At 43.0% G+C, this 14,172-nt stretch overlaps 1 protein-coding gene across 2 annotated transcripts in view; it reads right to left on the bottom strand.

Annotated features, from left to right (window-relative positions):
* LOC127421978 (glutamate receptor ionotropic, kainate 4-like) overlaps positions 1-14,172 on the bottom strand; it is a 620,965-nt gene that overhangs the window by 234,844 nt on the left and 371,949 nt on the right. For both annotated transcript variants that reach the window (XM_051665249.1, XM_051665250.1), the window contains exon 4: positions 12,355-12,519. In XM_051665249.1, coding sequence (XP_051521209.1) covers positions 12,355-12,519 — 165 coding nt within the window. The remainder of the gene's footprint in view (positions 1-12,354; positions 12,520-14,172) is intronic.

Below are 14,172 nucleotides of genomic sequence, written 5' to 3'. Positions count from 1 at the left end.
GGTGGTGTCCTGAATCATAAGGCAAGTAATAATTTTCCTAGTGTGCTCCATGAGTCATGAGGGTCAAGTTATCATTTAAGCAATGGTTTGACGTGACTCTCCTGCATGGCTGATCTGCAGAAGGTCAATGATACCATGAGAACTGAGTGAGGACCATGGTAGGACACAGTATGTTCCTGTTCTCACATCAGATCATGTACTGTACATTAGTATGTAGACCACACACAATCTGGGAAGATGCAGGCTTTAGAGATTTCAAAAGGGAGTATGGTAGGTCAGGTAGTGTTCGACTGTGTGGCATTTCTCCCTTCCTGGGAATTCACTGATCCATCTCTAATTCAGTTCCTGCAAACTGCAAGGTATTGCAATGCTGAATTAAACCCTGCGCATCTAACCAGATAGAAAGAGATATCTTTCAGTAGAGGTATTTTAAAGCTGCTGCTTCAGAAGCACTGTGAATGCCAGGAGAGGCTTCCTCATCATTAACCGCTATGTGTCTCAGCAGCTCTGATTGTTTAAATTAGAGCTCATTCTTGTCCTGATTTTGGAGCTGCCTCCTTTCATTGATAGCAATGAACCTCAGTCATGTTTAATATCCCTCTGTGAGTGAGCAACTCACTCCATTGTTTCTCCCTAATCGCTATTGGATTTCTGGATTCATAGGGAAGCACTGTTAAATTTATGTGCTCAGAATAAGAAAGGCACAAGGAGATTGACTGGCACCAGTGAAAACAAAAGTCACAATACTTGTTTGTAACCTGCCGACTGGTACCTCTACAATTTAGTTTGACAAAGCAACACATAACAAAAAAACAAATTAACATTAATTCTTAAAGTATCATTATTAATTGGGTTATGTTACCATAAAATAAATGTCTGAAAAAAAAAAAAAAAAAATTTTTTTTTTTTTTTTATTAACTTTTAATGTGATAATTTGTTTATGGAGTATTAGCTGGCTTTTGAAAGTAACTAAAAAAAAAAAAAAAAATTGCTCTGAAAATCTTGCATACATGGGTACCTATTGACTTAAAATAAAATCATAAAAAAAAAAATATATATATATATATATATATACAGTGTATATGCAGTATATATACACTGGCAGCCAAATGTTTGGGATAATGTTTGCTGTTTCAGAAAGAAACTGGTACTTTAATTCACTAAAGTGGCATTCAACTGATCACAAAGTATAGTCAGGACATTACTGATGTAAAAATCAGCACCATCACTATTTGAAAAAAAGTACTTTTTGATCAAATCTAGACAGGCCCCATTTCCAGCAGCCATCACTCCAACACCTTATCCTTGAGTGATCATGCTAAATTGCTAATTTGGTACTAAAAAATCACTTGCCATTATATCAAACACAGCTGAAAGCTATTTGGTTTGTTAAATGAAGCTTAACATTGTCTTTGTGTTTGTTTTTGAGTTGCCACAGTATGCAGTAGTCTGGCATGTCTTAAGGTCAATATTAGGTCAAAAATGGCAAAAAAGAAACAGCTTTCTCTAGAAACTCATCAGTCAATCATTGTTTTGAGGAATGAAGGCTATACAATGCTTGAAATTGCCAAAAAACTGAAGATTTCATACAAAGGTACACACTACAGTCTTCAAAGACAAAGGACAACTGGCTCTAACAAGGACAGAAAGAGATGTGGAAGGCCAGATGTTCAACTAAACAAGAGGATAAGTACATCAGAGTCTCTAGTTTGAGAAACAGACGCCTCACATGTCCTCAGCTGACAGCTTCATTGAATTCTACCCGCTCAACACCAGTTTCATGTACAACAGTAAAGAGAAGACTCAGGGGTGCAAGCCTTATGGGAAGAATTGCAAAGAAAAAGCCACTTTTGAAACAGAAAAACAAAAAGAAATGTTTAGAGTGGGCAAAGAAATGTCATGGTTACTTGTGTAACCTCCATTCACTGATGGAGGGAACGAGACGTTATGTCGATGTAGTGACACTAGGGGTCACTCTTGGGAACCCGAGACACCTCAGGTCTTTGATAAAAGGCCAATGAAAATTGGCGAGTGGTATTTGCATGCCACTCCCCCGGACCTACGGGTATAAAAGGAGCTGGTATGCAACCACTCATTCAGGTTTTATGCTGAGGAGCTGATATAAGGTCCGGCCATTTCAGCGGGTAGTTCAATGTTGTGGCAGAAGGGACACAACATCTCGTTCCCTCCATCAGGGAACGGAGGTTACACAAGTAACCATGACGTTCCCTATCTGTCACTCACTCGACGTTGTGTCGATGTAGTGACACTAGGGGTCCCTATACGAAATGCCACAATTGGCTGAACTGTTACGTGAACTGGCGGTGTGTGGTGGGCAGACTACTGTGTGCCTCATAGCCAGCACACCAGGTCAACACGTAACCTCCCCCAACATAGTTATGAGTGTCGAACGGCCCTTTGGGGACAAGTCGACTACCCAAAAGATAGAGACAGGCTAACCCAGTCGTGGCCTCTTTTCCCCTTCTTTTTTTCCACTTCCTAAAAAAGAAGGGGGATTATCCGACTGGGCCACCAGGTCTAGTCAGGGGGTGTCCCTCCCAAGGGGAAGACACCGTGGAGACCACACCTCGCCCAAAGAGAAGGTGAAGATATTTAAGTGGAAAAATACGTCACATGGTCTTTCCGACCATGTGAAGAGTCTTCAAGGTAGATCCTACCCAACGGGGGAGGAGTTACTACAAACATGGAGACTGGGGCAGAGGGGCTCTGCCCTAGGAAGATGCAGTTTGCCAACAGGGAAACGAACTAGCGGAGGATATATATCGCATGTGTTAGCCTTACAGGGAACCGCCACATGCGGAGCACCTACCCCAGAACAGGACTCTTAGTTAGCACGTGTACTGGGCCGGCAGTGAGTCTCTCCGAAAACTCGACTGCCACAGGAAGTTGAGGAAGTCAACCGGGGAACAAAGTTTGTGAACACTACAGGGAATTAATGGCACATGTCTTCAGCTCAAAAGGAGGTGGAAGGCGCTATGTGCAAGCGATACACCCGGCCAGATGTCCCAGGGTTATCCGCTTGTATTGCGTGCCACTACCTGGGACGAAACCGGTTCCACCCGGAGGTTGTAGAATCTTGCAAAGGTGTTGGGTGTTGCCCAGCCTGCTGCTCTGCAAATGTCTGTTGGAGAGGCACCCCTGGCCAGGGCCCAGGAGGCCACTACACCCCTGGTAGAATGGGCTTGTAGCCCTACCGGGGGCAGCATGTCCTGGGCGTGATATGCCATAGTTATGGTGTCAGTGAGCCAGTGGGTGATCCTCTGCTTGGAGACAGCGCTTCCTTTCCGCTGTGCACCAGAAGCAGACAAAGAGCTGCTCAGAGATCCTTAAGCTCTGCATGCAATCCCAATAGATGCGTAAAGCGTGCACTGGACACAGCAACGACAGGGCTGGGTCTGCCTCCTCCTGGGGCAGCGCTTGCACGTTCACCACCTGGTCCCTAAAAGGGGTCGTGGGAACCTTGGGCACATAGCCCGGTCGGGGTCTCAGGATAACATGAGAGTAGCCCAGACTGAACTCCAGGCATGTTTCGCTGACAGAGAACGCTTGCAGGTCTCCTACCCTCTTGATGGAAGTGAGCGCAGTCAGGAGGGCAGTCTTCAAGGAGAGTGCCTTAAGCTCGGCTGACTGCAAATGCTTAAAGGGGGCTCTCTGTAGACCCTGAAGAACTACAGAGAGGTCCGATGAGGGAACGAGGTGTGGTAAGCGAACTAAGCGAACAGATGGCACTTAAAGGCATACAGTAGAGGGGGCCCTAGCCTGAGTGATCGTGTCTCAACGAGAGCACAGACCGCCTTGGCAGTTGACATATACTACCGTTGCCGTGTTTTCTGTCAGAACTAACACGTGCTTGCCCTGGATCAACGGCCGAAACCTCCACAGGGCAAGCAGAATTGCCAACAACTCGAGGCAGTTGATGTGCCAATGCAGTCGCGGGCCCGTCCACAAACTGTTGGCTGCATGCCCATTGCAAACAGCACCCCAGCCCATTTTGGAGGCGTCCGTCATGACCACGACGCACCTGGAGACCAGTTCTAGGGGAACACCTGCCCATAGAAATGAGAGGTCGGTCCAACAGACCGGTGACAGACTGGCGTGATGACCACGCGATGTGTCCCGCGGTGCCATGCCCATCTCAGGACTCGAGTCTGAAACCAGTGCTGAAGCGGGGTGGCCACCGCTGAGGATGCCATATGCCCCAGGAGCCTCTGAAAAAGTTTCAGTGGAACCGCTGTTTTCTGTTTGAACGCCTTCAAACAGACCAACACCGACTGGGTGTGCTCGTTCGTGAGGCGCGCTGTCAAAGAGACTGAGTCCAACTCCAAACCGAGAAAAGAGATGCTCTGAACCGGGAGGAGCTTGCTATTTTCCCGGTTGACTCGAAGCCCTAGTCAGCTGAGGTGTGAGAGCACCAAGTCCCTGTGTGCGCACAACATGTCCCGAGAGTGAGCTAAGATTAGCCAGTCGTCGAGATAGTTGAGAATGCGAATGCCCGCCTACCTTAGCGGGGCAAGGGCTGCCTCTGCGACCTTCGTGAAGATGCGAGGAGACAGGGACAGGCCGAAAGGGAGGACCTTGTACTGATATGCCTGGCCCTCCAATGAAAACCGCAGGAAGGGTCTGTGTCAAAGAAGAATCGAGATGTGGAAGTACATGTCCTTCAGGTCTACTGCCGCGAACCAATCTTGATGCCGGACGCTCGGTAGAATGCGTTTTTGCGTCCGCATCTTAAACGGGAGTCTGTGTAAAGCCCAGTTCAGAACTCACAGGTCCAAGATTGGCCGCAACCCACCACCTTTTTTTGGTACGATGAAGTAGGGGCTGTAAAAACCCTTCTTTATCTCGGCTGTAGGGACAGGCTCTATCGCGCCCTTCCGTAGGAGGGTAGCGATCTCCACGCAAGGTAGCTGCGTTTTCGTGCTTCACCAAGGTGAAGTGGACACCGCTGAACCTGAGCGGACACCCGGCGAACTGAATCGCGTAGCCGTGTCGGACGGTCCGGACGGTCCGGACCAGCCATTGCGACGGATTGGAAAGCGCAAGCCACGCGTCCAAGTCCCGCGCAAGGGGGACCAAAGGGACAATGTTGTCGGACGTACCGGCGGGGTAGAGCTCGAGGTGCCACACCATGTCGTGGCCGTGCTGAGTCTAAGGACATTGAAGCACTTACCTGGCTCGTTGTGACCACCCCCGGAACAGCCTGGGATGGGGGAGGAAGAGGCCTGTCCTCGTGACCTGTGGAGACTGTCACATCGGGGGCGGATTTGTGCCACAGCTGGGCACTCAGGGGCGGGAGACCGCCGCTGGAGTGCCAAACCTGCCAAATAGAGTGGTGGACGGTAGTCGTGATGACAGCCGTGCACACCGGATACGTGACCCAGGGAACAAGGAAACCGCTTTTGCTGAACTCTTGAGTACTGCAGCCACTTGGGCATGCAGCGCAATTAAATGCAAATGGTAACAAAAAGATGGAGAGGTCTGCTTACCAGCTCCAGAGCAGCGGGTTTTGTCATCCCTCGATTGCCCATCTCAAGGGCGCTTTGAAGCCTTTCACGGGTTCTGGGCGGCCGCGAGACGGGTGGCGTCTGCTTCCTGCAGTGGGCTCCACGCCGGGGCCGGGGGACACCCTTGGCGACAAGTAGATGGGGTGCGGGATCTTGAGCCGCGCCGGGGCAGGATATGCTGGATAGCCTCCATCTACTGCTCCACCGTCAAGAACTGCTGGGCAAAGTCCTTGACAGTGTCGCCAAATAGGCCAGCCTGGGAGATGGGGGCAGCAAGGAATCGTGTCCTGTCGGCCTCACCCATCTCGACTAGGTTGAGCCAAAGGTGGTGCTCCTGGACCACTAATGTGGACATCGTCCGCCCAAGAGACCGCACCGTGATCTCCGTCGATCTCCGTCACCGAGCGCAGTTCCTGCATCAATCCCGGGACGGAACTACCCTCGTGCAGTTCCTTTAGCACCTTGGTGGATTTTCAGGAGAGCCATAGCGTGCAGGGTGGAGACGGCTTGTCCAGCGGCACCATAGGCCTTGGCTGTCAGAGACGACATAAACCTACAGGCCTTGGACGGGGGCTTTGGACACCCGTGCCAGGTGGCAGCGCTCTGAGGGCATAGGTGCACTGCGAGCGCCTTTATCCACCGGGGGATTGCCGAATAGCCCTTGGCCACCCCACCATCGAGGGTAGTGAGGGCAGGGAAGCTGAACTTGTCAGCTCTTCATGCACTTCCGGGAAGAAAGGAACGGGGGCGGGGTGTGGCTTTGAGCGGCGCCGCAAGCCAAGGAACCAATCATCGAGCCGTGAGGGTTCAGGGAAGAGCAGAGGGTTCCACTTTAGCCGACACTCGCGGCTGCCCGGGAAAGCATGTCGCCATCTCCGCGTCAGCCTGTGACTGGGCAATTGTCCCCGAAGGGAGGAGCCCAGCTGAGGCTTCCACGTCCAACTGGACGAGCCCGCTCTCCGATGCTGTGCTCAAGACTTTCGCAGGCTCCGAATAAGAGGTCGAACTCACCGTGAGATGAGCTGGCGGACTCATCCGGAAGCCCGATCGGGGCAGACGAGCGTGCTGGGGAATGGGAGGTCCGCGGGGGGATACCCGGCGGAGGCGATCCCATTGGGGTCCCCAAATCGCTCCCAGTGCTAGCCGCGCTGGCCTCATACCCGTGGGTAAAAGGACCGAGGCGGGAGCCTCTGGGGTGGCTTGCTTTCTTACAAAGGCGAGCCATGACTGCATCATTGCCATGGACATGTCCTCGCAATGAGAATGTGACTATCCACGAATGCTGTCTCCACGTGAGCAGTGCCCAGACACGAAAGAGAGCGATCATGACCGTCAGAAGGTGAGAGATAACGAGCGCAACCAGGAATAACACACAATCGGAAAGGCATCTTTAAAAAGACGCATCTTTAAAAAGACGCATCTTTAAAAAGACGTTCCGTGTGTGCCGCTCTTTTAGAGAAATATACTCTTATTTCTGCCGAAGCACCCAGGGGCATTCTCTGCACTGCACCAGTGCAGAGGGGGGAGAAGCCGCTGAAATGCGCCGTTAGCTTCAGCAGAGGTGAATGAACAGTCGTGGGTATTCAGCTCAGTGAGGCTCCGAAGAGAAAATCTGAATGAGTGGTTGCATACCAGCTCCTTTTATACCCGTATGTCCGGGGGAGTGGCATGCAAATACCACTCGCCAGTTTTCATTGGCGTTTTATCAAAGACCAGAGGTGTCTCGGGCTCCCAAGAGTGACCCCTAGTGTCACTACATCGACACAACGTCGAGTGAGTGACAGATAGGGACAACAGATAATTGGAAAAGAGTGTTATGGATCTTAACCCCACTGAGCTTTTGTGGGATCAGCTAGACTGTAAGGTGCGTGACACAAGCTGTCATTGCTGCTCGTGGAGGATTTTTTTGATGAGAACTCTTTGAAGTAGTTTAAAATGTAATAATAAATTCAATGCCACTTTGAATAAAGTTCAGTGCCACTTTGGTGAACAAAAGTACCAATTTCTTTCCATCTGTACATTATTCCAAACTTCTGGCTGCCAGTGTGTATATATATATATATATATATATATATATATATATATATATATATATATATATATATATATATATATATGTATGTATATACTTTCAACCAATGGTATCTTCTTGTGAATTGTAAAAATGTTTCTCATCTAATAAAAATACATAAATACATAACCAAACATTTTGAAAAATGCATGAACAATTGTATTATGCATAAAATAATTATAAACAAAGAGTTGATAAAATTAGGAATTTTCAATAATTGAAAGATTCATAAGAATTCTTTTAAAACCAACTCTTCATTCATCCCTTCTGGGAACAGACTCATGAAATACAAAATCCAAAAAGTCTCTCTCTTTTTTCAGAGCTGATCAATGTTGCCTCCTCTTGCTGGGGATTTTATATGTTCAATATCAAAGCACAAAAAGGAGGACAAGGGATGATTATGTTCTTTAAAGTGTTTTGCCACGGGATTGGCAAGGTCACTCCTTCTAATTGAACTTCTGTGTTCAGTGATACAGTCTATTAGGCAACGAGACGTTTCCCCAGCGTAAACTTTTTCACATGGGCATTGAATTATGTATATTACATTTTTTGTTTAACATGTTTTTATATTAATATTATCTTTGTATGCTGGATGATTAAAAAAACTAAACATTTCTTGTATACTGGCAATTACCACATTTAGAGTTTCTAAGAGGAACTGATCCTGTAAGGGTATTAGTTACAGGTTCCATTGGGAGATGAGCTCTAACTACTTGTCCCTAATATTTCCTGCTCTTTTGTAGGTGGTAAGAGGTGGATCTTTAAATGTATTTTTTTAAACTGGATCACTTTGTAACACATGCCAATGTTTTTTGACTACTTTGCTAATGTCAGTGGTTGTAGGGGCGTAAGTATTACAGTATATAAGACCAGGTTTTGATGAGGAATTTCTATTTGGGTACAGGCAATCTTCACGACTTTTAGCATGCACTCTCTTTTCTGCATTTAAAAGCCATTCTTCTTTATAGTTTCTCTCTCTGAATTTTGTAAGCATTTGTTGTTTTCTTACATCATAATCCTCACTTTTTACACAAATATGTTTCAACCTCATAAGTTGTCTTATTGGCAGGCTCCTTTTTAAGGGGGCAGGGTGAAAGCTTTGGCCATGTAGAAAAGTGTTTCTATCCATTGATTTAGTATAGAGGGATGAAGAAAAATGTGTTCATCTTTTCATGACATATATGTCAAGGAAACTAATTTCTTCAACACTATATGTTAAAGAGAAGTTGTCCACGAAAGATAGTGTTTAAAAAGTGCAAAAAATCATGAAGAGTAGTAACTGGGCCTTTCCAGAGTACAAAGACATCATCGATGTATCTTTTCCATGATATGATGTATAAGAGGAAAGTGTTTTTAGCAAAATAAAGTTTTAATTATTCTCCACTCCAAAAGTGCTGCTGGATTTGCTTTTCAATTTTACTCTTCTTTTTTTCCAAGCACCTTGTTGGTTTTGTGAAATTGCGCCAGAATAACTCTACAACATTTAAAATAACAGCATGGACAGTCAGTCCAAAGGATCGTATTTGAAAACCTTATCAAATTTGTCTGCAGTGTGAACAAATCTGTACATTTTGAATGACAACATCAAGTTGAGAGGTTTTTTTGATCTTATATTTCATAGAAATCATACATTTAATAAAAAAGTAGATAGCACACTTAAGGCTTTAAAGTTTGAATGGACTGAATTAATTACATAAAAATGCAAGAAAATACATTTGAGGGATTTTAATATAGTGCAATAAGTATGCAGTTCATGTTTTGCAGAACAAGGACACAATTATCTTACAATTGGCCTCATTATAATAATCATTATAATAACTACCACCTTTTCGATAACAACCCCATTGTTATGCAACCATTATTCAGGTTGTGAAGCTTTGAGGGACACTGGCGAAAATTAAGACTAAAGATCGATCCAAAAAGGTAAAGCTAACGTAAAACAAATGCATGGATTAGGAAGAGGGTTTAACACAATATATGTGGCACGCATCCCTGTTCACATACTTATACTATGAAACCTTTTCTAAAAAGTATGTAATTTGCTCTTGAAGTGAAATTTTGAGCATGTAATTAGATAGTATTCCAGTATTGCGACATATTACAACATCATAAAATTGTCTCTTGATACAAGAGATTCCCTTTTCGTGCACAATATGCACCATGTTAAAATGTATTATTACTTAACTTTAAAATGTATACATAAAAAAATACCCTATTGCAGTGTTAGCCTTACATTCCTCAGCACATTGTTCAAATGGAAAAAGTCATGCACAGATGCACACTTAGAAAATCCATTGGAAAGAGTGTACCATTCTGGCATCTTTGGTGTACTATTTTCTAAATATTATGATTTGAGATGCACTGATTCTAATCCTGCATACTATTTAGGACAGCAAGCATTCGAAATGGGATGCAATTCAAGTGTTTGGATGTCTTAGTGGGCACACAGTGTGTTCAGTTATCTGAAAGTTGAAGCTACATCAAACATTCTATTATAGAAAGGGTTATCCTTCAAAAATCTTTAAGGCCATTGTACTCACTGAAAGAGCTACAAAGTTCAGTTGCTAAAAATGGTGTAAAGGAACACCAGTCAACCATATTAAGAGCCCTGCGTGACACTAACCTGTATGGAAAGGTGTCACAAAAAAGCCATTACTCAAAAATAACTTCTTTGAAAGCACTGGAGTTTACCAAAAAGCATGATGACACAGTCGTGAAGCAAGAAGATTTTGTGGTTAGATTTTGTGGTCATGAGTCATCCTCGAACAAATCTGCCTGGAAGATTGGGTCAAAATTACACCTGAACAGTGTGAGAATTTTGTACATACTGTATCTGAAAAACACTCATTGATTTTAAACGTGGATGTAGATTTAAATGTGGGGATTTAATATTCACAATACCTGCCATTTTTTGTGTCCTTCTGCACAGATATTGTTGTGGCTTCGCTAAATGAAGAGCATAATTTAAAATCCTTTAAACCGATCAGTTCAGGAGACTCTGGTCTAAAAAGTGTTAAACATTCGACATACAGAGTCATGTGACAAAACAACATGGCGCCAATTACAGCTTGTCTTTGGGAGAAATGCCAACAAAACTACATCTGGTAAGAAACCTAATTACGTTTTTAAATTGAAACATGCTTTAGAGTCTCTAGTTTTATGCCATTTTTTAAATTTGAACGATTTATCGTGAAACGGCACACTGTTAAACACAATGACCGATATAGCGATAAATAGCTTTAAGTTTTCATTAGGAATCCTATATTTATTGTGCAGTTTTACATAAAAAAATAAAAAATAAAATAAAATTGCTTTCAGAGGCTTTGTATGGAGTTAAGATGAAAATATGGTGCATCTCGAACTGTTCTGAGACCAGTGCAGACAGACAGCACACTGGAAGTTAAGTCATTCACTAAATAAGGAGCAAGGGAGAATCCTATAGATTCAATCCAAACTTCCTTTCAAAAGTTCACTTGCAGGCTGCAGATTATGTTTGAACCACACAACATGGTTGACAGATATGGAACAAAGGGGATCAGTACTTAGATTCAGAATTTAGAATCCAGTGACTGGATGATGCTGGCCATTAATCTGAATCAGAATTAATTATGCCAATTTTTGATTGCTAAAATTCTTCAGCACTGGCTATCATTTGTATGTTTGACAGTGCAAAGACAGAACATTGAGATTTTGTTGTCAAAGTAGAAAAAAACATTGTTAAAACATTGTAAAACTAGTCGAATAGTGGGGTCGACTACTAACATTAATATTTTTAGTGGTGGTGGTTTTAATGGGAGATGCCATTCTCAATTTTATTGAGGGACGCAACTTCTTACAGAGCGTTTTTGAATCATGATAGCTTGCTGTGCTTAAAAGTGTATAATAGTCAGCACGTTAAAACCCTATGCAAGAAGTTTCAACTTTTTAATGCTTTAGGTTTTGTCTTTTTATGTGCTGTTGTTACAGCAAAGCACTGCATCAACAATACATTTCAAGACGATCACTGTTGGATGTTAAATCCTCTGCTGTGAGTTGTGTTCCCGTATTTTTGAGGTGTTGTGGAGAGATTAAAGTATTTTGCTGATTCTGTCTGACACTGCTTAAATACAGTAAAAAAGGTTTAAACTGCTTAATTTTGTGAACTAGATGTTTACCTGCATTATTATATTGCAGTTCTGCACTTTTGAATGTGCAGCGAGGTTCACCCTGAAGCACTCCGGTTACACTGAAGCACATCATTCTGCATTCAAGATGCGCATCAGCGGTTTTGTGCTGCTCTGTATTGGAGCCTTTCTTATTTCTTACTTTTCTTACTTTGGTAGTTTTGTGCAATAAGATGTTATTTAGCCTATTTATTTGTTGAATATCTATTAGTCCCCATGTTGAAGTGCTGCACTTAGCATCCATATATCCCTCTTAAAGGCACCTGACCGGGGTCACAGAGTAGTACTAGTAGTTCAAACAACTGACCGACTAGTCGATTATGAAAAGTGGTAGTATTGCACATCCTTACTTCACTTAAGGAATTATTAAAATTAGGTAACAGCGCTAACACAATTTTATTTAAATTAAATTTACAGTTATGGCACAGTGCTAAACGAGTGAAAATAGTGCATGATTACACTGGATTGCGGGTGTTTAATTAATGAGACGCAGGTTTTTGTGCTGAAATACAATGTGCACAACTGTTTAGTGAGTTCATCCTCATTCTTAATGTAAAAAATTGTCACATTAAATTGATATGCTCTCAATACTCACTGGTCTCTCCTGTCTCGTATTCACTGTCTCTAAGCAGCTCAAAGATGTCCACTTCCAGTTTGCCTGTGGTGGAACGGTTGCTGGAACGGTTGATGCTGTCTTTCGCCAGAGTGATGGCCAATCGCTCCCCGCGGCTACACTCCATTGGGTCATCAAGAATGGCAGCTGGGACACAGTAAAAGGAGACAGAAAGCGAGAAAGAGCGAGACTCAGAGAGTTAAAGAAGCAAAGTGAGACGGCAAAAGAGAGAGGAGAATTTCATGTATAGCATAACCTGACAAATAGAACTGAGACTAAGAAGCCCTCAAGCAGCCAGAAACAATTCAAAACAATGAAAAATCATGAGAATGTTTCTGGGTCGTCTTTGTGTGCACATTAAACAATATTCCCTGTTTCACTTACAGTAGACAACATTAATACTCTTCTTTGACACGTTTGTTTCTAGACCTGTGCATGTTTTGATTTCATGGCATATAGATTCTGTTTATACTGGTACACTCTGTGCCACACTGTTGCTTTGGGAATAGACAATATGTTTGCCCAATTTTTACAGTGACTTGCTGCTTGCTACTATAAGTGTTTGACCGTACTTCTACCCACTTTCATGAAGTCATATCAATGTTGAATCCGCTACAAAAATGACAAGTCTGTGGAAAGTTGATAGAAGGCTTAGCAACAATATATTTCACAGCTAGTATCTGATGCTCACATGGATATTAAAATCTATGTAAAGCAAATAACCTTTACTTGGAATATCTCGTTTTTTATCACCACAATGTTTGACATGAGACTTGATGGTGTTTGACAGTTTCAACAGCAGAAGAGATATTTGTGTATAAAATTGTGTAAAGAAAGCTTTATGCAAGCCTCTGACATCATGTTCTATAATATAACAAGATGCATCAAGACAAGCTATATGTGAGTGATCTGTCACTTTTGATGTATGTCAACCAATTTTCAAACTAGCCATGTTATATTGCTGTTTCCTGTCAGTATAGCCAGTATTGGTTTATTTTGACACTGACATTCAAGCGAAAAATAATTGCCTCTACAATGACCCTGATTTTCATTGCATGACTCATATGTGTTGACCCAAAATTCTGCTATAGAGAGTGAAATATGTGCTTTGTTTACACCATAGAGAAACCCAAACTGTGCATGATTCCAAAGATTTTTTCATGCTGCTTGTCAAACAAAATCAGTATGCTTGCAGACAGTTCACGCTCTCGTGTCATAAATATTGAACTGAGTGTAAGCACAGCCCAATCAATCTTCTAGACTGTATAATCAGCATATAACAAAATAACAAATCACATAACACATAAATGGAACTGCAGTGATTTAGAAAGCTTTAATGGCTAATGATTTAATTTAAACAAGCCAGCAAAAGCTACAAGAATAAGTAAAGATCATGAGAAACATTTCAGGCAAGTGACCCTAAACATTTGAATGGTAGTGTGTGTGTGTATATATATATATATATATATATATATATATATATATATATATATATATATATATATATATATATATATATATATATATATATAACAATCCACTTAAGACTGCCATACATATCCTGAAGTCTGTTTGGAGATGGTAAACCAAGATCTGTGGTATGTTGTAAATTAGATTAAATGGCTTTGCTCGTGGCAGACCATTGACAACAGTTAGCCACACACTGCAATTTTAATGTGCTTTTGGGTAAAAGCAATTAAATTACTATGTACAGAGGTTCAATTTGAGCTAATGCATTCTGCAAGGAGAAAACATTATCCAACCCATGAAGTTAAATCACAGAGGCTGTTTTTTCAAAGT

This window comes from Myxocyprinus asiaticus, chromosome 31 (genome assembly GCF_019703515.2).
Source record: "Myxocyprinus asiaticus isolate MX2 ecotype Aquarium Trade chromosome 31, UBuf_Myxa_2, whole genome shotgun sequence".
Taxonomy (NCBI): Eukaryota; Metazoa; Chordata; class Actinopteri; order Cypriniformes; family Catostomidae; genus Myxocyprinus; species Myxocyprinus asiaticus.
This window is presented reverse-complemented; position numbering and strand designations above follow the sequence as displayed.